Source organism: Chinchilla lanigera, unplaced genomic scaffold, assembly GCF_000276665.1.
Source record: "Chinchilla lanigera isolate Chin_1 unplaced genomic scaffold, ChiLan1.0 scaffold00107, whole genome shotgun sequence".
In the NCBI taxonomy this organism is placed as follows: domain Eukaryota; kingdom Metazoa; phylum Chordata; class Mammalia; order Rodentia; family Chinchillidae; genus Chinchilla; species Chinchilla lanigera.
In genome coordinates this window covers 5,058,291-5,078,873 of record NW_004955508.1, presented here as the reverse complement: position 1 = coordinate 5,078,873, position 20,583 = coordinate 5,058,291, and the positions used below count along the sequence as shown (strand labels likewise).

The 20,583-nt window shown below is 46.3% G+C and overlaps 1 protein-coding gene across 2 annotated transcripts in view; it reads left to right on the top strand.

Moving 5' to 3' along the window:
- The window catches only part of Clstn2 (calsyntenin 2), a 586,750-nt gene extending 577,748 nt beyond the window's left edge, over nt 1-9,002 (top strand). For both annotated transcript variants that reach the window (XM_005407778.2, XM_005407779.2), the window contains 5 exons: nt 316-486; nt 952-1,097; nt 1,188-1,311; nt 2,147-2,331; nt 4,208-9,002. In XM_005407778.2, the coding sequence (XP_005407835.1) occupies nt 316-486; nt 952-1,097; nt 1,188-1,311; nt 2,147-2,331; nt 4,208-4,408 (827 nt within the window). In that variant the 3' untranslated portion in view covers nt 4,409-9,002. The remainder of the gene's footprint in view (nt 1-315; nt 487-951; nt 1,098-1,187; nt 1,312-2,146; nt 2,332-4,207) is intronic.
- Nucleotides 9,003-20,583: the final 11,581 nt, after the last annotated feature.

Genomic DNA, 20,583 nt, shown 5'->3' with positions numbered 1-20,583 from the left:
TGCCCATGGTGGGCTCAACCTCACAGCCTCCCTACCTCAGCCTGTCACAGACCGGGGTTACAGGCATGCACCAGCACACTCAGTTAAGTTCATACCCTTTGACTGTAGTATCCATGCTCTTCCCAGGAACTCATGCCACCCAGCCCCAGGGCTGCCTGTAATCTGAGCAGTGGGTGTGGTATTTGGAGTTGCGCATTCCTCTTCTTTTGACTTGGCCTTAACCTGGGTGCAGTAACAGGAGAGAGATGATGAGCAAGTGCTGATTTCTGAGCTGCTCTTCATGCCTCTGTTTCCCACGCAACTGCCTTCCCACAGCCCCCAGATCAGCAGTCTTGGAAGAAATGCTCCACAACTTGGATTTTTGTGACATTCTGGTGCTTGGAGGGGACTTGGACCCAAAACAGGAGTGCTTGGAACTCAACCACAGTGAACTCCACCAGCGACACTTGGATGCTACAAACTCCACTGCAGGCTACTCCATCTACGGTAAGGTCCCTCCACCAAGTGGTCCCCTTTCAGCATGGCCTTGTCCAGGAAGCTCTGAGTATGATGACACCTGTCGGCATGCAGTGCAAATCCCTAGAGGTCTGCAGAGAGCCTTGATCTGACGACATGGTTTCTAGACTTTGGAGAGTCCCTCCAGCATTAGGGGACCCATCCTACATCCTCACTCTCCGGGAAATCTCTAGAAGCTTCTGTTATAATGTTTGTTCTCAGAAAGTATTGTACTATGTTTGGCAGATTGAGGACATAGTCCAGAGGCCCCCCAGTCTGCATGGGAATCTTGTGGAGCAGTTTAATTGGCTCCTTAGAACTGCAGCTTCTACCCATAAACATAACTGCATAAACCCATAAACTTTTACTGCACAAAACTCCCAAGCCCCAGCAACCCTAGCCTGACTCCCCGCTCTCCTTTTCCTTTTCCTTTTGTGCGACCTCCTGATGACACAGGTGTGGGCTCCATGACCCGCTACGAGCAGGTGCTGCGTCACATCCGCTACCGCAACTGGAGCCCAGGCTCCCTCGAGTCTCGGCGGTTCCGAATCAAATGTTCAGAACTCAATGGGCGCTACACTAGCAACGAGTTCAATTTGGAGGTGAGTGAGTTCTGCCGTTGTGAGTCCTGCTCACTCTTTCAAGAGAGCCATTACAGTTGGCCCCATGGCACCTCTCCTTGCTTGTTCCAGGTCAGCGTGCTACATGAAGTCAGAGTCCCAGACAAGGAGCATGTCAACCACCTTATCGTGCAGCCGCCCTTCCTCCAGTCCGTCCATCACCCCGAGGCCAGGAGTAGCATCCAGCACACTTCAGGTAGGGCCACAAAGAGGAGGGGCCTCAGAATCCAAGGTGGCCATTGGGACTCAAGATTATCCACTGAATAGATACGTTGCGGCAGCCCTAGGTGCTCAGAACTGAGGGAATTCTGCCGTGGAGAAAACATAGGCCTTGCCTCCTAGGAACTCATAGCTTCAACAGGGAGTCAGTCAAGTAAGCAAGAATGTACACATGATACATAATAACTGAGATTGGCACAAAGGGTTGGCACGTTAAGATAGTTCTTTCAGGCCCAGCCCAGTCATGTTCTGTATGAAGTTTTCCACAGACTCTTTATGTACACACATGTGCACCATACTACCAAGTCCTCGGCTTACACTTCCGTTTGGGCACTTATTATATTATGTCATCAAATCACGGCGCTTGTGACATTCTGGTGCTTGGAGGGAACTTGAACCCAAGACAGGAGTGCTTGGAACTCAACCACAATGAACTCAACCAATGACACTTGGATGCCACAAATTCTACTGCATCAAATCTGTTCCTACTACACTTCACAATGCCGGGCTTTCAGTGGGATCTCTCCTATGGTTTGAAGAAAATGCCAGGGATAGACGAGAATATGCATATATTGAACACTCACTCTGTGCCTATGTAGAAACTCAAATAGATTATTTCATGTACTCCTCACGATAACCTGTAGGATAGGTTATATAGAGGGTGAAAGTGTAACCCAGACAAGTTAAGGTGCTGACCCTGAGTCCTACCCCTGGGAAATGGGAAGGCAGAGTTTATCTTTCACATGGATATTTTGTTCATGTGTCATCACAAGAATGAGCTAGACCTTGCTCATGTTCCTTCCTCGTTGCAGTGGTCCCGAGCATCGCCACAGTGGTTATCATCATCTCCGTGAGCATGCTCGTGTTCGTTGTGGCCATGGGTGTGTACCGAGTTCGGATCGCCCACCAACATTTCATCCAAGAGACTGAGGCTGCCAAGGAGGCTGAAATGGACTGGGATGACTCTGCACTGACCATCACCGTCAACCCCATGGAGGTGATCCTCATGTTGGGCTGGGGGCTCCGGGTGGGGTGCTTCTCCCTCTACCCAGCTCAGTTCTTCCTGTGTTAAAGCCTAATCCAAGACCCCTCTTAGTCCACCTTAGGTCCTGCTACTCCATCTAGTCCATCCCTATCTTCCTGTCTCTGAGCTTCAGCAACCCTCTCAACATGAACCAACTATATTTCCCCAGCAACTATTCTCTGATTAAAAATGTGTGGATTGATCTCACCCCATGAAAAAACCCAGAAATCTCTTAAAGCAAGCAGCCATTGTGTCTATTCCTTGCCTCCCTCCTAGTTCACAGCTGACTAATACTTAGGAACTCAGTGTTGAATTCTTTATTAGCAGTGTGAATGAGATGGCTTTACTCCATCTCGCCTACAGAGCTCACTTCAAGGCTCAGTTTAGGTTAAAACAAAAATACAACAGCAGTGCCTGCCATTTATTAAGCCACCACTATGCCAGACTGTTCAGTGTACACTGTATCTATCTGCAACCTGTGAAGTAGGAGTCATCATCCTCCTTTACCAAGGTAGGAACCAACTGAGAGAAATACTCAAATGCACATAACCAGTATTCAAAGTAATCATCTAATTCTAAAGTTTATACCTTTGCAGTTATCCAATAGCTCCTAGAAGCCACCCATGCTTTTCAAGGCACCTTCTCTGGACATGATTGTCAAGGAAAGGCGTGGGCATTGTGCTCTTTGCCCACAGGCACTCAGTCGTGGCAGACACAAGCTTGGGGAAGCCGTGGGAGATCAGTCATTAGGAAATAACGAGGATCATTCCAGCCTGGTGCCCAGTTCTCCCCCAGCTGGTCTCATACTCTGATTTCAAAGCCATCATGCCAGTGTGTCTCATTTTCTCTGAGCTCACCACTGTGCAGACACCAACATTTCCATCCTCAAACACCTCACCCTTGGGTGTGGAGAACAAGAGCAGGCTGAGACCAGGCAGTAGCCAGCCTAACCGGGATCAGCCGGATAGTGTAGATAGTTAGGGAGGCTTGAGTAAGAAAAACCTTTGTGGAAACAAAGGAAACAGCCCTGGGAGAGTCTGGTCTAAGGGAGGCCTTAAATATTGGGTTTATTATGGAGGAGGAAAAGGTAGAATAGAAGCTGTTTTAAGAGGGAAGTATAGCCAAGCAAAGAGACACACCTTTTATGTCCTGACTCCCCAATTTAAAACATAAACCTAGAAATAAGATTTTGCTGGAAACATTAAAAAGCTGGAAAGAGGTAGAATGGCCCTGGGGAGCACAGGATACAGTTTGGGGACCTGAGTTAGGGCTGAAGAGCAGCATGGCCAGTGCAACCATGAACTTTGTCTTTTCCAAAGAAAGAATTCCAAGGGACAGCACACCTGAGTCTTGGCTTAGAATGTTTTCTTCCAGGGACATTACATTCCCACCTGGAAAAGGAGTATAAGATTAAATGTCATTCTTTTTCTAGGAAGCAAACACTTGAGGATTGGAAATCTCCACTTAGATGGTTCCAGCCTGTTCTTGTTCTCCACACCCAAGGGAGGTTCCAGAAATGCCAGAAAACAAGGCTTGGCCTGAAAAATTCCAAAATGATTGATAGTCTTGGCTGGAATGGCCACCCCATCATGTGCAAACTTTTTACCTCAAGTTCATGTCTTTGAGCTTTCTTCTAAGTCAGGCCCTTCTCCAACTTAGGAACTTTCTGGCTTCCCTTTTACCACAAGATCTTTGTGGAAAATCTCTCTCCAGATCCAAGAAGTTAGCACCAAAAGACAGGAATCCCAAGAGGGACCAAATGTTTCCTTGATAGAGAAGGAAGTGTACGCTCTGAAGTGGGCTCTATTCAGCCTCTGATGAGTATTTTCTTTCTCTTCCTGATATCCAGAAACACGTAGCCCCAGGGCATGGGGAAGACGAGACTGAGGGAGAGGAGGAGGAGGAAGAGGCCGAGGAAGACATCAGCTCCAGCAGCAGCGAGGACAACAGTGAAGAGGAGGAGGAGGCGGGGATGGGCAGAGGCAGACACGGGCAGAGCGGCCCCAGGCAAGCCCAGCTGGAGTGGGATGACTCCACACTGCCCTACTAGTGCCTGCAGTTCCACTGCCCAGCCCACGTGTCCCTTTTGTAAAGCCCGCCCGACCCGGTGTCTGCCTGAGCCAGTCACACTCACCTCTGATCTCTGTGACAGCTCTGGGAAGGCCTCTGCAACTTCCTCAAACCTGCCCGTGGGCAGCTCTCTGAAGCTCTGTGTCATCATCGGTGGGGACTTCAGGATGGACTTTTTCCTGTAGCCCCCACTCCTCCTGCCCTGGGTTCACCTAGCATCCTGTGAGTCACTCTGCAGAGTTATGAACACCTTGCTCTTTTCGGTAAAGGACAAGGTCCACCTTTACGTCTCTCAGCTCCCCAGGCTCAGGGTTCCTGAGGCCCTCAGGTTCCAACTCCCAGTTCACATCTCTCTCTACTCACAGCAGAAGGTCCTCCTTGTGCTCACTCTGCAGGTTCCTTTGTGCAGGGAAGGAGGTGGAACTTTATACAGTAGGGCCTTAGGGCTGGACACTTGACAGAAAAGTGCTTGTTGAGACAGACTTGAGTTTACAGGGAAAGATACACGCACGTACATACTTCCCAGCTTGGAGAGCCTTTCCCTGTGCTTCTTGCTGAAGCCACATAAATTTATATGACAAGTTCAAAAGCAAGGATCAGTCCTTGGCCACAAGCAGACCCTATCCTCCACCAAAGGAGCCCGACTGCCTAAGGAGCACTGAGACCCATGTGGCTGCCCTCCCCGGGGCACTTACCACACAAAACTACCAGACACTGGAAGTGTTCCATACAGGCACTGCCCTGGTGACAGCCACACCAAGGTCACAGCCAGAAGTAGGAAAAGGGCTGACAGATGACACGGTAGGGTCTCATGGAAGATGCAGATGTGGAAGACAGCAGAGGGACTGATGGGCTCCCTGGGACCAAGGCAGCCCCTAAGGTTGACAGGGCTTTCACCACCTCACCTCCTTCTCCCTTATCTCTTGTGTTACAGTGTCTTACTCTTGAGAAAACATTGCCCTTCGCAAATGTACTAGAACGTTCACAAACTCCACATGTCCAAGATGAAAGTTTGGAAATCTAACTGCTGGGAATGAGCAGCGTATTTGTAACAATAGCAGTCGCTTCTTTCTTTTTCTCATAAAAGGAAGAATGCTTTGCATAGAGGGCAAATATATTCAAAACCTTAATTTTTCTTTCTTCTTTTTTCAATAAGGGAGTCTTTTCCATCTCCATTCCAACATACACACCTCGTGAAGAGAACTGTTGCTATAGTAACAAGTGGGTGATTTTTGTGACCAAGAGAATAGCAGGCAAGAATTAAGGCTGTTAGAAACCTTCCATGAGGCTGTAAGGACATGTTTGTTTCAAATGTCTTGGGTTCCTGTTTGTCCTCAGAATGCACGAGCTACCCACCTCCTCCCATTCCACCCCAAGCCCATCCCATGTTGTTTTGACACAGGCACAAAGCTGGTCCCCAGTCAGTGGCATTCAAGTTCAACAGAAGGATCAGCATCTGCTTAGTGTCTTTTTTGTGTCATCCAATTAGAGAACATAAGTAGGGGGACCACAACCAATGTCCAACCTCCACTCAGTAAAGATACACAAGAGGCCTTTCCATGCTTCTGACTGGCGAGAGCTACCTTGGACAGCTCTTTCCATTCCTGAAGTGTTTTGCATCATTTCCCTCCTTTGAACTTCCCAATAGTCCTGTGAAATATTGGACACATCTTTTGTTAGACACCTTTTTGTGATGTGTAAACCGAGGCTCAGAGATTCAGTGTCTTACTCACAGTTAGTCAGAGGTATAGATAAGTTTGGGCCCTTACCCTCCACTCTTGATCTGGGATTCTACTTATGTTCATACTGATGTACTTAACAGGCATTCTGAGAGCCTATTTTGTGCTAAGCATTCTACCAGAAGCTGTGGGAAAGCGATATAGCAAAATGAGTTAAGCCCTTCCCTCCAGAGTACGTGATTGCCACACAAGAGGCCTAGAAGTGGGCATAGAAATGATACAGTGCATGAAGAGGAAGGGGGAGGAGAAGTCACAGGAAGAAGAGGGACATATTCACACCCCAGCTAGTGCTCTGTTCCCTGCTTGGGAATAACAATGGAAGGAGCTTGAGATTTTATATTCATTGCCAGGAAATAAACACAGTTCCTATGAATCATCCCAACCACACTCCCCTTTCCTACCAGGTCATGTCTGCACACCCATAGGGAGAAAATCCGCAGGGTTGGTCAGGCTGTACAATCTCACTATTTCAATAAAAACAGCTTCTTCAGTCAGGTATTTAGGAACTCCTGAGTTCTACCAAAATTATGGCAGTAAAAGGAAAACTTTCTATGTTTAAAACTAAGCCCTTTTTTCACTAGGTTTTGGTTGTGAATATTTAAGTCTCAGGTTTCTGAGAGCACATTTCTCTCCACTCTGTCTTTCCAGCTTGGTTGGGTGGGGAGGGCATTTCTCGTACCCTGAGGCTGCATTAATCATGATTCGGTAGGCTGTTTGGAACATTAGGAAATCTATATGTGTTTGGGCTGCGTGGCAGATGAAAGTGGCACTTGACTACAGCAACAAATATGTGTCATTTGAGGAACCTTTGGTGACTAGACTCAAAGACACAATGGTGACAACAAACCACAGCCCTTTCCCTGTACTTCGGCTGCAAGAGGCTACTGTGCACGCCAGCTCCAAAGATGTGGCACTTGAAATATGCCGCTGGGTCAACAGGCATTTATCCTGTTCTCAGTACCCTATTCATTACCACAGATAAATAAGCTGACAGCTTCCGGAGGTATCCAGATGAGTGATTGGTAATATAATTTGCCCTGCACCTGATATTCTGGCCATAAATGAAAAATATCATTAATAAGTCTGGCATTTTCCAGTCTGTGTGTGCTGGCATTTTGGGAACCAAAATTCTCAGATGGCCTGGATACCCTGTGACCTCTCATTCAGACATCTACAGCCAGGCAGGTGCAGTTTCAGACCCATGAATAGCAGCTAACTGGGTTGGCCCCAGGCCAGTCCGTTGCTGTCTTAGTAAGTGGATGACATCACAAGTTTGCTCCTCAGAGCTAGAAAACAGCCACTTTGAAACCTCTGAGGTGACCCAGATGACAGGAAAAAGGAGAGCAAGGAAGCTCAGATTGCACAAGGCCAGGACACAATGCGTTCCCCAGTGGAATAAAGCAATAGCCTAGTTGGTGAACTGTCTTAAGAAGTACTAACAGTATATTCTACCAGATTTAATCAAATGCTGTAAGGTTGGCCAAGGCCCAAATTCATTTAAATACAAAAACATAATTTCATGGGCTCCGTTTTCATTACCACTTTCTTGAATTTACTTAATTCTGTAGTGCACTGTATAGACCGAAGCCCTCTGTATTTAACAAGGGCTATCCCTGTAGACATGGATTCCCCAGGAAAACAGTGTCCTCCATTCCTGTGTGTCACAGGTCAGCAAACTGTATCTGCAGACAGCCAAATAGTAAATATTTGTGCCTCAAGACCATGTGGTTTCTGTTACAAGTACTAGATTCTGCCTTGTAGCATGAAAGCAACCACAGACAACACACAAATGAATGCTCCAGTGAAACGGTATCCATGCATCAATAAAACTTTACATATGGGCAATGAAAAAGTAGGCAACCTGAATTCACATCATTTTCATGTCATGATTCTTTTTTACTCTTTTGATTTTTATTTCCAACTACTCAAAATCATAAAAACCTTTCTTGGTCCACAAACCATATGAAAACTAGCAGTCAACTAGATAACCAGACGTGGTCTGAGGGCTGCAGTGTAAACGGAAGGAAAAAAAAAAAAAACCTTCCTTTCCTAGAAGAAACAAACTGTTATCTTAGTCCTTCCATCAACAGCTCACTGGTCTTTGCTTGTAAATTGAACAGCAGGAAAACGCCATAGTTCTTCATCAAGCTCTTTCAGACGTTCGTGCTCCAGGGGAAACAAAAGCAAACAGAAACAAGACAAAACCAACAAAAACACATGTTATTTTTGAACTGACAAACTCAGATGAATATTCCTAAGGGCCGAAGACCTTGGATCCAGGGAACTGATTAACTACTGCGCGCTAACTCCACGGAGGCAACTGTTAGCCCCCCAGGCTCAGCCTGATTTCCATCTCAGCTCTGCTCACGCCGTGGATCTAAAAATGATCCTAAAGACTTGTGACTGTTTGAATCAATAGCAACATGATCAGCAGAAAGTACAATCCAGCGCACTTGAAAATGAGCAGTTTTCTTGGCTCTCTGACTCAATATTAGCAAGAGGAAGGAAAAGAGCATTGTTTCCTAATCATCGTCTCACTGAAATTAACCAACTAGGTTTTACCGACAAGTAAGGGAGTAGGTCTAATCCTTTGAAAGAAACTGTCAGTGAAAAGTAGATGATGTGCACATACAATAATTTTCCGGCCTCTGGGGGATTCCTCAGCCTCCCGCAGTGTGCTCTGGCAGGCTGTGGATGTACACCCGTCTCTATCTGCATCAGGCATTTATCAGCGCTGACAAGCCAAAACCCTCGGCTTAATTTAATTTTCATGTAACCACTTTCTGTTGTCCAGCTGAAGGCAAAGGAAATGAGCAATGAAAGTTTTGAAGTCTACTCCACGGCTCTCATTTCCTTGTCTTTATTTGCTTTACTTCATAAATTTATTCTATGCCTGCCCTGTGGATCTTGGTTTAGTTCTCTTTTTGGCACCAGCTAGGAAAGGAGAGTGGGCTTTATAGAGGCTGTAGAGTAGGAGACAAGCTTTGCTTTGTCCCAGGGAGACAAATGAGACAGAAGTTACCTCCACCAGCACCCCGGAAAGCAATCAGACAGTTCTTGTGTGCAGTCAGTGAACAGATGGGAGTCTGTGTTTGCATCTACTTCCAATGTCATTTGGTAAGTCCTCACTGAGCACCCATGTGTGTTCCCGGCACCGTGCCAGAAGCAAGGGAGGGAGAGCAAATGAGGATCTCCTGGTCTTGTGAGCTGTGAAGATGTTTTCTTCTCAGAGCTGGAGCTGTCCACAAGCAGTCAGACTTGTGGGGGTGCAGGAGTTTGAGATTAAGGAGTTGGGATAACTTGTCCGATCCTAGTGATCCCAGGGACACTGATACTCCTCGCTGAGGCAGTCTGAGGAGAGCTTTAGGGAAGTGATGTTTCCCCAAATATCCCCTAATTGTACCCAAGCCTAATTCAGTTCATATGTAGAAAGGAGCCAGTCTCTTACCCACTGGGCAGAAGTAACATGACTGATGACTGAGATTTGGTCAAACTAAGCCAGAGGCAGTCCCTTCAATGAGAATAGCAGCCCTGCAGTCCATGCAAGTTAGGAAGGGTGATCCAGGTAGGGGGTGCTCGTGACAGCCAAGATTAAGGGCTTGACGTGCATCATGTGAGGCAATGCTCAGAGCAGAAGGTGAAAGGAGCCCCACTCTGGAGGATCTGTAGATACTTCAGACCTGTGATTCTGCAGGTGCCGTCTAAGGAACACCGATTCACAAAGCCCACTCCAGACCTACTGAATCAGAGACTGGAGGTGGAGCCAAGTGATTTTGCTTTAATGAGGTTCTGCTGAAGTTTGAGAACTATTCATGTAGAGGATGAGAATGGCTTAAGCTGCGTTAGGAGGAGCTGCTATTAACAAACAAGGTAAAATAACCAATCGCTGGTGCAGTAACGGGGGGTAGCAGAACACACACACCCAGCACTGCCATGAGGGCCTTCCTAACTCCAGTTCATACTTCCAGAGCACTGGTTTCAGGGAACCTTTGTCTTAGTTCGAATGCTGCTCCTCCCTTCAGGCATGAGATAGTTCTTACCCACATTCCCCTTTTATCCTAGAGGGAAGCAACCCAGGAGATTTTCTAGTGAGGCTATTCGCACCTAGGGAGGCCACCTGTCAAGCTCCTGTCCACTGAGCAAGCTCCTTAAGGGCCATATTGAATGAGGAAACACATTACAGCCATTCCCTAGACCAAAAGGAGGGCTGTTTTGCTCACAGCTGCGTGCTAGTGATGCATGCAGGGCCTGGTAGAGAGTGAACAGGGTCATTCAAGGACACTGCCAGGTTATTGCAGCACTGTCCATTTGTAATGGGAAGTGGGACACAGTATCACAATTCAAATGCTAAATTAGATGGGGAATAGATAGCTTTTCTTGGAAAGGCAGTAATTCATGTTACTAAAAGTAGAAAACCAATAACCAAAAACAAAACTGCAGCCTTGTCTACAATGTGAATCTGTCTAGACACTCTCATTTTTAAGGCCTATATAAGTGCCAGGCTCCACCAATGCCTGATCCCTGACCTACCAGATGCCTGTGGTCTGCCAGTCATTAATTTTATGCCTTAAACTCCACGAAGGTCCACAAATCTTTGGGAAGAATTCACTGGTGCTTTATTGGTCATTTGCACTTAACTGTGGTACCCAGTCTGTCCAGGGCACAGAGGAAGAACAGATGGGGAAAGAGTGTGGCATGTGGTCCAGGAGAACCAGCAGCTGCTGTCGAGTTCCTACAAACCCAGACGCTGTCCTGCTCAGACACACCTCTGGCCATCCCAGCGGTCTCCTAAGTGAGTCCCACAAAGACCCCGTAGGAAACCTCCATTTCTCCAGCCAAATTTGCAAAAATGTCTCTGATCAAATGCCTAGCCAATCTCCTGAGACCAACACAGAGATCACACTGAGGACAAATCATCTCTAAAACATTAGAATCTGCTAAAAGAAAGAAAAGAGGGAGAAAGAAGGAAGTCAGAATCTGCTAAAAGAAAGAAAGAAATGGAAGGAAGGAAGGAAGGAAGGAAGGAAGGAAGGAAGGAAGGAAGGAAGGAAGGAAGGAAGGAAGGAAGGAAAGTAAGTAAGAAAGAAAGAAAGAAAGAAAGAAAGAAAGAAAGAAAGAAAGAAAGAAAGAAAGAAGAAAGAAAGAAAGAAAAGGAAAGAGAAGACTGACTTGCTAGTCATTTGCCTCCGAGAAAGCATAGCAAAAACCAGGTAGAACAGTTCTGCTTTACAGTGCAGCCTCCCTGATTGAATTTTCGATGACACATTTCTCTTCCAAGAGTTAAAACAATTTTGTGTGTTTATCTTAGTCACTTACTGCAAAAGTCTCCTATGGGACAACATGGCAAATTATGGGAAGGTAGCTGTGGAAGTAGGCAGGGCCCTGTTCTTGCTGGCAGACCTGGACCGGAGCTGGGTCAGGCAGGGTGGGGAGACATTATGGCCTGAGGGTCAGAAGCTCAGATCCAGCCATGACACCAGGTGGAGCAAGTGGGTAGTGGAAAGGAGGAACCAAGACGAGAGTCCTGAGGTGGGTCATCAGATGGGCATGACCAGCCACTTACCCGTCCTCGGTCAAAAAGAAGGAAGAGAACATCTTCCTATTGCCAGCCTGTATAGCTCCTGGACCCTGCTGGAGCAGTCCTCCCATCCTGCCTGGTGCAGAGAGGAGCTGTCACCTCTGCACTCTCACCGCAGGCAGGGTCCCACCCCGCAAGAACTTGGAGTCGAGTGAAATGAACCACAGTTCTTCCTTCCCAGGAATCTGATGGGGACCCTGAAAACCACAGGCCTGTGAGGGAGGCTAGCAAGGGTTCCCGACACTTTCCACCTCTACTTGTCACCTCCCCAAAGCAAGAATAATCTACCCCAGCACCCTCGGTGCCAAGCACTGCACCCAGCCCACAGCATGGGCTCCACAGATGTTGGATTGAACAGACTCTCAGAGATCACGTGACTTCCAAGAATGGACTTGATTTCAAAACTTAAGATGTATTAATGGAAAAAAAGATCCTCATCCTCCTTCTCCCCTCCCCCTTCCCCTTTCCCTCTCTTCTCTCTTCTCCTCTCCTCCCCTCCTTCCCTTCTCTCCCCTCCCTCCCCTCTCCTTCTCTCTCCTCCCTGCTCCTCCCCTCCCCTCTCCTCCCCTCTTCTCTCCTCCTCTTATCTCCTCTCCTCTCTTCCCGTCCACTCCCCTCCCCTCCCGGCTCCTCCCCGCTCCTCCCCGCTCCTCTCCGCTCCTCTCCGCTCCTCTCCTGTCTCTCTGTATGTAAGTCAAGGTCTTTTGTGAAATCATGAGGAGGAAAAGAAGTGCAGTGGACAGATGACAAAATTCCAGCTATCCAAATGGGAGACAGGAGCGTGCCTGTTTGGAAAGTGACCCTACCTATCTATGACCAGTAGAGGGAGCTGCGAAGCAAGGAGCAAGGATTCACACGCCTTGATGAGCTCCACTCCACTCTAAGGGTCATGGACAACATTCCAACTGAAGAGAGAAGGCCTTAATTAGTTAATGACCCCAGCCTAGGACTGCTTTCCAGTTCCTTTTATCAGATTTACTGCAGAGGAGATTCATCAACATGAAGCCCAAATCCCCACAGTCTAATGAAAAGAGGGCAACAGACATGAGAGGGGCCAGAATGCAGACAGTGTGTATTAATCACAGGCAACAGAGACGTGTTGGCTTTAATGTCTGTTTGCTTTTATCCTGAAATGCATCTTTGTTACTTAGACCCTTCTACTGAGCTTTTGAGAACAGAAATAGGGTACACACACACACACACACACACACACACACACACACAAACACACAAATATTGAGGGTTTTCCTCCAGCAGAAAGAGCCATTAGAGAAGGGAGCTTAGAGGTTGTGTCTATTCTCAGAAATGGAGACCCCACCCAGAGGTCTCAGTCACAGACTCCAACATCTCTGTGGGGAAGGGCAGGGAAGGCAGGCAGAGGTACTTTCTGCCCTCTGGAAAGATTCCTTAGGCTCTTGAAGTTGAGGGGTTGGTGTGAGCCTATGGGTCACAGAGAGAAATATGATGTGTACGTGCATCTTTGGAGGCCAAACACAACATACAGCACAGTGGTCTGGCACTGATCCCCACCCAACTGCCAGCTCCCTTCCATATCTAACAAGGAGCCAATGGCATGCGGGATTCAGAGGAGCAACACTTTAGGTGGTAGAAATAAGGCAAACGTCTCCGGTAGGAGACAGGGATGACCTCCAGTAAAGATCACTCAACATGTAATAAAAGAGATAAGGAGAAGGTAACTCAGAGTTGGAAGGGGAATGGGAAAATTGAATAAGAGTAGAAACAACAGGAGCAACAGCCCGTTACCTAGGAAGCCAGACTACACTTCTATATTTAAAACTTTATTCAAAGTTTCAAAGAAATTGTGGATAAACCCAATCCTATGGCCACAGTAGGAGTCATACCAATTGCTTCCCAAGTTAAGGATATTGGAAGGTGAGTTCAGCTCTCAAGTGAGCTAGTCGTGATGGATCGGTCCACCTGACTGCTTTCAGCCTGACCTCAGTGGTCTCCACAAAAGGATCCTGATGCTCAGGAGCTGGACAGGCCTGACAGGAGATCCAGTTGGCGAGTTTAGAAATGATACTGTAGGTAGAACTTGGTTGTTTTCCAGGAAATCCATAGATATTTGAGTTGGGTTTGTTATGTTATTGGCATTGACATTATAATGTGTGCAAGAAGGATAGTCAGAATGATTTGATGGGGGATTAATTAGAGAAATTAGAGCATTAAATATAAGATATCAGAGATAATTAGGATAAGGACAGATGATAATATATGTATGTGTATATACACATACATATATGCATATACATGTACATACGTCATATACATATCTATACTACAGAAGTAAGATATGCAATAAAGAGGTCAATGGTTCCAACACATTTTACATTTTTTAGAAGCACTGGATGGGATGCTATATATCTTTCTCATTATTGTTTGTTTTTAGTGCTCGATACACTGAGAACAATGCCTAGCACACAACAGGAATTTGCTAAACAACTGGAAATGAAGGGTCCGGCTTGTCACCACTGGGAGGAGAGTAGTATTGCTATACACTAAAATAAACAAGTCACAGACAACAAAGGCAGCCATGCCTCCCCACTCCTTTTGCTGAGGGGAGCCTTTGTGAATTCAGATTCCATCCAATATTCAGCCAGCTGTGGGCACTGGGAATGGCTCTCTAATAGTGCACAGTGATGGGATGCTGCACATAGTGGGTCTGTGCACACCAAGACCACATCTGAATAACACCCAACATGTGATTTCTGCAGGGCAAGGGCCCTGGGGCTCTCCTCCTATTATCTCTGCTATTTCCTACACACTTGCTGTTACAAATGCCGTTACATTTGTCATCTTTGGGTGTTATTCTGGAACCAAACGTAAAGGCTCAAAGTCCAGCTAGTCTATGAGTTTTAGGGTTTTCTGCTCTCAGGCCTCCCCTCCTCCCATCTCTTTAGGTGACACCACCATTGAGAACCCTGATTATCCCAAGTTCCTCAACCAAAGCGTGTGGGGAAGATCTGAGGTAGAGATGTGCACTTCCACTGCTAGAGCCTCGGTGGTGTTCTCCCAGGAGAGAAGAGCGGCCTCATTTTACAAAACAGCCTCCAGTGACTGCTCCCTCCTCAGCAGCTCCTGCCCATCACTGGAGAGTCTCCCACAGGGTGGCTTCTCCCAAGGCCTGAGCCCGCATGGACTTGACACATGGTAACTTACCAGTTCCTTGAGCTGCCTCAGAGAATGGATCTTTTTAGTCTAGAAAATGGGTTTATTTGCTAAATGTACTATTGTATGTGTATGAGTGTGATACAATGCAAACTTTGGGACATCTCATTAGAAAGACTGTCTGAATCCACAGAAAATTAAATCTACCTTTAGAAGAGCACTTTGTCTTCTCAGTGGACAAGGCGGCGCAACTGTGGAAGACCAGAGAAAGCTCCCTTCCCGCCCCCTACTTCTTTCTTGGGCACCCTGGGCTCTGCAGAGTGGGGCTGCCAAACCTAATTCAAACCTATGCAGTGTGAGGGATGCTGAGGGGCTACATGTACATAAAGATACCGGAAGAAAATAAGAACCATCCGGGAATCTGCTGGGCTTCTCCCCATGACTGTGATCTTATCCGTGTTTAAACCACAAACTTTAAATTTCTAACAATTATGATTCTTGCAATTTCCGAGTAATTTGTTAAATGCCTATTTAACACAGACAGATATTTATTTTCAACCTTGGCTTGTAAATGCCTACAAACTGATTCATGTCAGTGGTCATTATGACACTTCTGTGAATTGGTGAATAAATATGATTTTAGAATTTCACAGTAAAGATGGCCTCTGAGAGCTTTCATTGTTCAGACATTGGATGAGGTATGACACCAAGAACTGGTGTGAGATGTGCACTCTCTCCTGGGTGAGAGAGATATGTAGCGTGCGACACTGGTGGCTTGGAAGACTGGCCCCTATCATGCCTCAGGGTACCCTGTTATACCCAGAGTGGCAGCATTTTTTCTGGAAACTAGCAGAGACAACCCTAATAATATGGGGTTTCATGAGCACTTACAAAGCACTGGAGCTCTGCATGTGACCTAATTAATCCCCAAAGCAGTTCATTCTTATTACTAACAATGAAAAGCAATGAGACCCAGAGGAGTCCAGAGCACTGCCTCTGGGCAAAGGGGACAGAGCACAGCCCGGCCCTTCTCCTAGCCTGTCCCCTCCTGCAGCTCCAAACTGAGCTGTCCTTATACCCAGATGCCACCTGGGGCCACCTTTTTCCTGAGCCTCACAGCAGATGGGCTGCCCTCACCACCCAAATCCAGTGGAGATCCGGAGTGCTTCCCTCAGATTCTGTGTGGTGTGTTTGTGATGGCCTCTCTGTCCTGATCCATAGTGGGCCAAGGTCAAGCCCTACCCTCTGCTGAGTGTCAGAGGTAAGGAGGGGAATTCAAGGGAGTGTTCTGAGAAGTACTGGGGTCACACAGCAGTCTCTCTGCACAGGACATAGCTAGCAGCTGCATGGAACAGTGGGCGTTCTTGCTTTTCAAACTCCTGGCCACCCTCCCTGGCCTTGTGCCATCTGCCTGCCCGCTCATCTCTCTCCGTCTTTCTCAGGTGGATGTAAAAATGGTACCTTTCCCTGTCTCTTGCAAGAGAAGCTTCATCAACTTCTCTTCATTTCCTGGTCTCCTGCCGAAACCCAGGCCCATCCTCCTATCCCAAAAGGTTGGTGGTCAAGATCTCCAGACTACAGATCATTCACACCTGGAAAGGACACCTGCTGCTGGGTGTTAAGACAGGAATATTTCTCATGCTTAAGCATATTTTTTCTTTCATATCCCACAGAGTCAACAAAGAGCATAAGAAGGCATGGTGTGTTAAGTGGTCTTTCCATATCTCACCTTGGCATACAAACACACACACACACACACACACACACACACACACGTGCACATACACACACACACACACACATCCTTGGGCTTCCCTGGATCCCAGTGAAGCAGCTCCACTACCAGAGCCTTGACAGTTCTCACCACTCTCTTACTCCCAAAACAATCCAGGTTCATGTTCTTAGTGTCTGTCAGTGGGCTCTTCATTTTCTTTGTGTATCTGTCTTGTCTCTCAAAATATCCCCTCACTACTCAGTCACCGCAGTGGCCTCCTCCCTACCCTTGCTCTCAGGCAGTGAGACCGAGATGCCCAGAGCCCCACTGAAGGGGGCCTCTCACACGCCAGGCGGCAGAGACTTATACATTCAAAGAACAGCCCTTCTCTGTAGGGGTCCCCTTGTCCCAGTGGCAAATGAGCTAAACTCTAACCTGAAAAAGGTCTGAGTTGGATGGGTTTAATACAGCATTTCATATTTGGTTGACCTGAATACAAGTTCATGGCAAACACTTATAAATGATAATAAAAACAAATTTTTGAATTAAGAATCAAAGTCTTGGGCTAGTGATATATTTTATCATGGTCATAACTGCATTTGTGCTCATGTGACAAGCCAGGGATCAGAAAGAATTCATTGGGATGAATTAAACCTCAGATCCAAAGTCTTCATGACCCAGCCTCAGGTTTAGTTCTTTCACAGTCCAGTTGCCTAGCATGGACTCCCAGCATGTGCCCAGGTCACATGGAAATGGTCCTATCCCCATGCTCCTGCAATGGTAATGCTTCTCTTCCTGGAATCCCTCACTGTTATGTGTCTGGATGTCCCCGCATGTGGTTGTGGGGCATGGGCTGTTCAGAGACAGCTGAATCTAAAATTTGTGATTGATTCATGATCCAGTGCTGGGATTAAAAGGGTGTGAGTCTTACACCTGCCCTAGGGCGGGTAGCCTGCACACAATATAAGGGATAGAAAGAGGTTTGTGCCTCCCTCTCCCTTTCCCTCTCTCCCTCCCCTCCCCTCCTCCTCTTCTTGCCCTCTCCCTCCCCTCCCCCTCTACTTCTTTCTCTCCCCTCTCTTGATGCTTTTGCTATCTTCAGCCAACCATGAAAGGATGTCCCTCTGCCATATACTACTCTGCCTTACAGCCATCCAATTATGGACTGAAACCTCTACAAACTGTGAGCTAAATAAACCTTTCCTCCTTTAACCTTGGGTATTGGGTATTTTGCCCCAGCGATGAGAAAAGTAACTGACACCCACTTTAGGCCACAGAAATCTTATCCCCATGGACGGCCATACTCTGACTTGCAGAACTATTTATCAGCGGAGCCCTGCTTGACCTCCCAGTAGAATGAGACCTTAGCATTTGCACCCTGAAGCATGCCCTGCATTATTTTGAAGTGCCCCACATGAAAGGTGGGGCGAGCAGGATACAGGACATGTTCTGGGACCAACCCAAACATCTGCAAAGCTAAGGCAGGCAGTGCAGGGAAACACATCTATTTACCGGGCCTGGGATGCAAAGTGCACGCTGAGTCCAGAGTGGGAGCTGCTCCTCCGCTCCAGTCCGCTGTTGCAGTGCAAGGATGGTTACCTGTTGCCAGACGTTCTGAGTTCTTCTAAGAGAAATCAGAAGCATGTGTTTTCATGTAAAATCTACTAGTTTTTAAAGTTAGCCAAGTAATTCACTTTTTTTTTTTTTTTTTTGGTCTTTTTGAGACAGGCTCTCGCTATGCATTTCAGGCTGGTCTTGAGCTCATTTTGTAGCCCAGGCTGGTCTTGAACTCTCAACAATCCTCCTGCCTCAGCCTCCCGAGTGCTGGGATTACAGGCGTGCACCACCACACCCAGCTCTAATTCACATGTTTTAAACAAATTTTGTGTGGGCCACATGAAATGAATGGACAGGCTGAGTTCAATATGCAGAGAAGTGGTTCTAAATTGTAATAGTGTAGACCAGGTGAGTCTGACTAATCAGAAAGACAAATCATCCCAATTCTTTGATTTGGGTGTCTGGGTTTTTTCACGTTGTGGGTGAAGGGTTCTCTTAAATGCCACTGTACAGTGGCAGAAGGACAGTGATGAAGGAAGCAAGTATTAGCGATGTGAGTACCCAAAGGTATACCCAGGTGATGGGGTTTCTGGGCAGTGGCAGCTGGTACATGGTTAGCAACCACCTGCAAGAGTGGGGAGGTGTAATCTGTAATATTTATTGACTACTATGGAGTAAGTTCTCCCGCCTTGGCTGCCTTTCAGTTACCAATGTGACTTTAATTCACTCAGAATCAGAAGAGAGAAAAGCTAGCAATGCTTTTGGTTAGCCAGATCTGGCACACACCACTGCTTATGGGACAGGTGTCAAGAAAAACCCAGGAGCTCCTTCAGACATAAACAGATAGAGCTACCACCTTCCTAGTCTCAATCTAGCCCTGGGAAAGCTCACAACTGGGATCAAATCCTCACCACACACCAGGTCTGAAACATTCCACTTTCATTTCTGCCTCAGATAACTACATATGATATGAGGGGTGGGTGCTGGCTCCAGGAAGCTCAGTTTAGTCGCTGAAGACTGAGTGTGTGGTAGAGGAGTAGCAAGAACAGAGTGAAAGCTCTGGACTGGCTGTGCTCAGGACCGCGGATGGAGGAAAAGACAGGAAGTAACTATGTTGCTTCTCCTCCATCACCAGTCATGCTGCTGCCTCCAGGATTCTCAGGACGGAGCAGTGAAACATAGCCAAGGGCAGGAATGGAGAGAAGCCAACGAGCACAGTGTGGAGAGATAGAAAATGAGGCACTTTAGAGAGGAGAATGCAGTCTCAGGTCCCCACCTAAAGGACAGAGAATTCTCAGAAGAGGCCTGACCTCCTGTGCTCCTATTTTTGGACCTTTTGCAAACTTCAATGAATTTAAAAACCCTCTCTGGAATCAGCAGTCTTATCCAAGACCAGCTCCACGTCTCAGAAGCTCAGTGGACAATCAGGTCTCTATAGAAGCCACCCAGGCTCAGCAGTCTTTTGGCAGCAAATCGGACAAGGCTACATAAAAGGATACATCTGTCCTGGCTTTTGGAACCCAAGGTTAGGAAAAGTCTGGGTGTGGCTGAGCCTCACTGATGACTGCAAGCTTAGGACTTGCTGATGCGATAATGTACATGCGATAATTATCTATGTCTGCAATTATATATTTATTCATTCTATATTTTGTAGCTATAAGTAAGGTAAAATGATTAGGACTTGTGAAAGGGGTTAATGTATATTAATTGCATATGAACATGTTAATTGTAATTGCACATTTATATTTGTAGAATTTATACATTTTACATATAATTATATATAATTATGTTAAATTGTACTTATTTTCTACCTAACATACTATATAACATGCTATAACATTTCTATATAGCATACTATATGTTAGAATAAATGTTATGTTAAATTACAATCTTATAATATGGTTTAATATACTTATTTGTATAGTTGTACTTATATAATCATCTGTATTATACTCTTACAATAAGTATATAAGTATACACTAATCATAATATATAATATTCTCTATAATGTACATTAATCTCAGCAAGCTATAATTATATAAGTACATAATTATAACATATAAATATATAAATCTATATCATGTAAATATGTCTATATTGCAAAATTATATAAATGTAATTGAATTACCAATAATTACTATGATTATGTAATTTTAGATTTATACTATTAATATTTCATAGCTCCATATTATTACTATGTATAATTTATTAGGCACCAACTAGGTGCCCCTCATGTCTTCTTGTCTGCATGTTGGCCCTGTCTTCCTGACCAGTTTTCTTACTAGATGACATCTGTGTCAGATGGCAGCAGCCCGGCTTACATCTCTGCCACCCCTTCAGAGAAGAAGGGGCTCGTTCTCCTCAGTACCAGTCAAAGTCTTGGTGAGGCACTGTTTGGGCCAACCGGTGTCATGATGACTCCAGTGCTGTGCCTGGGA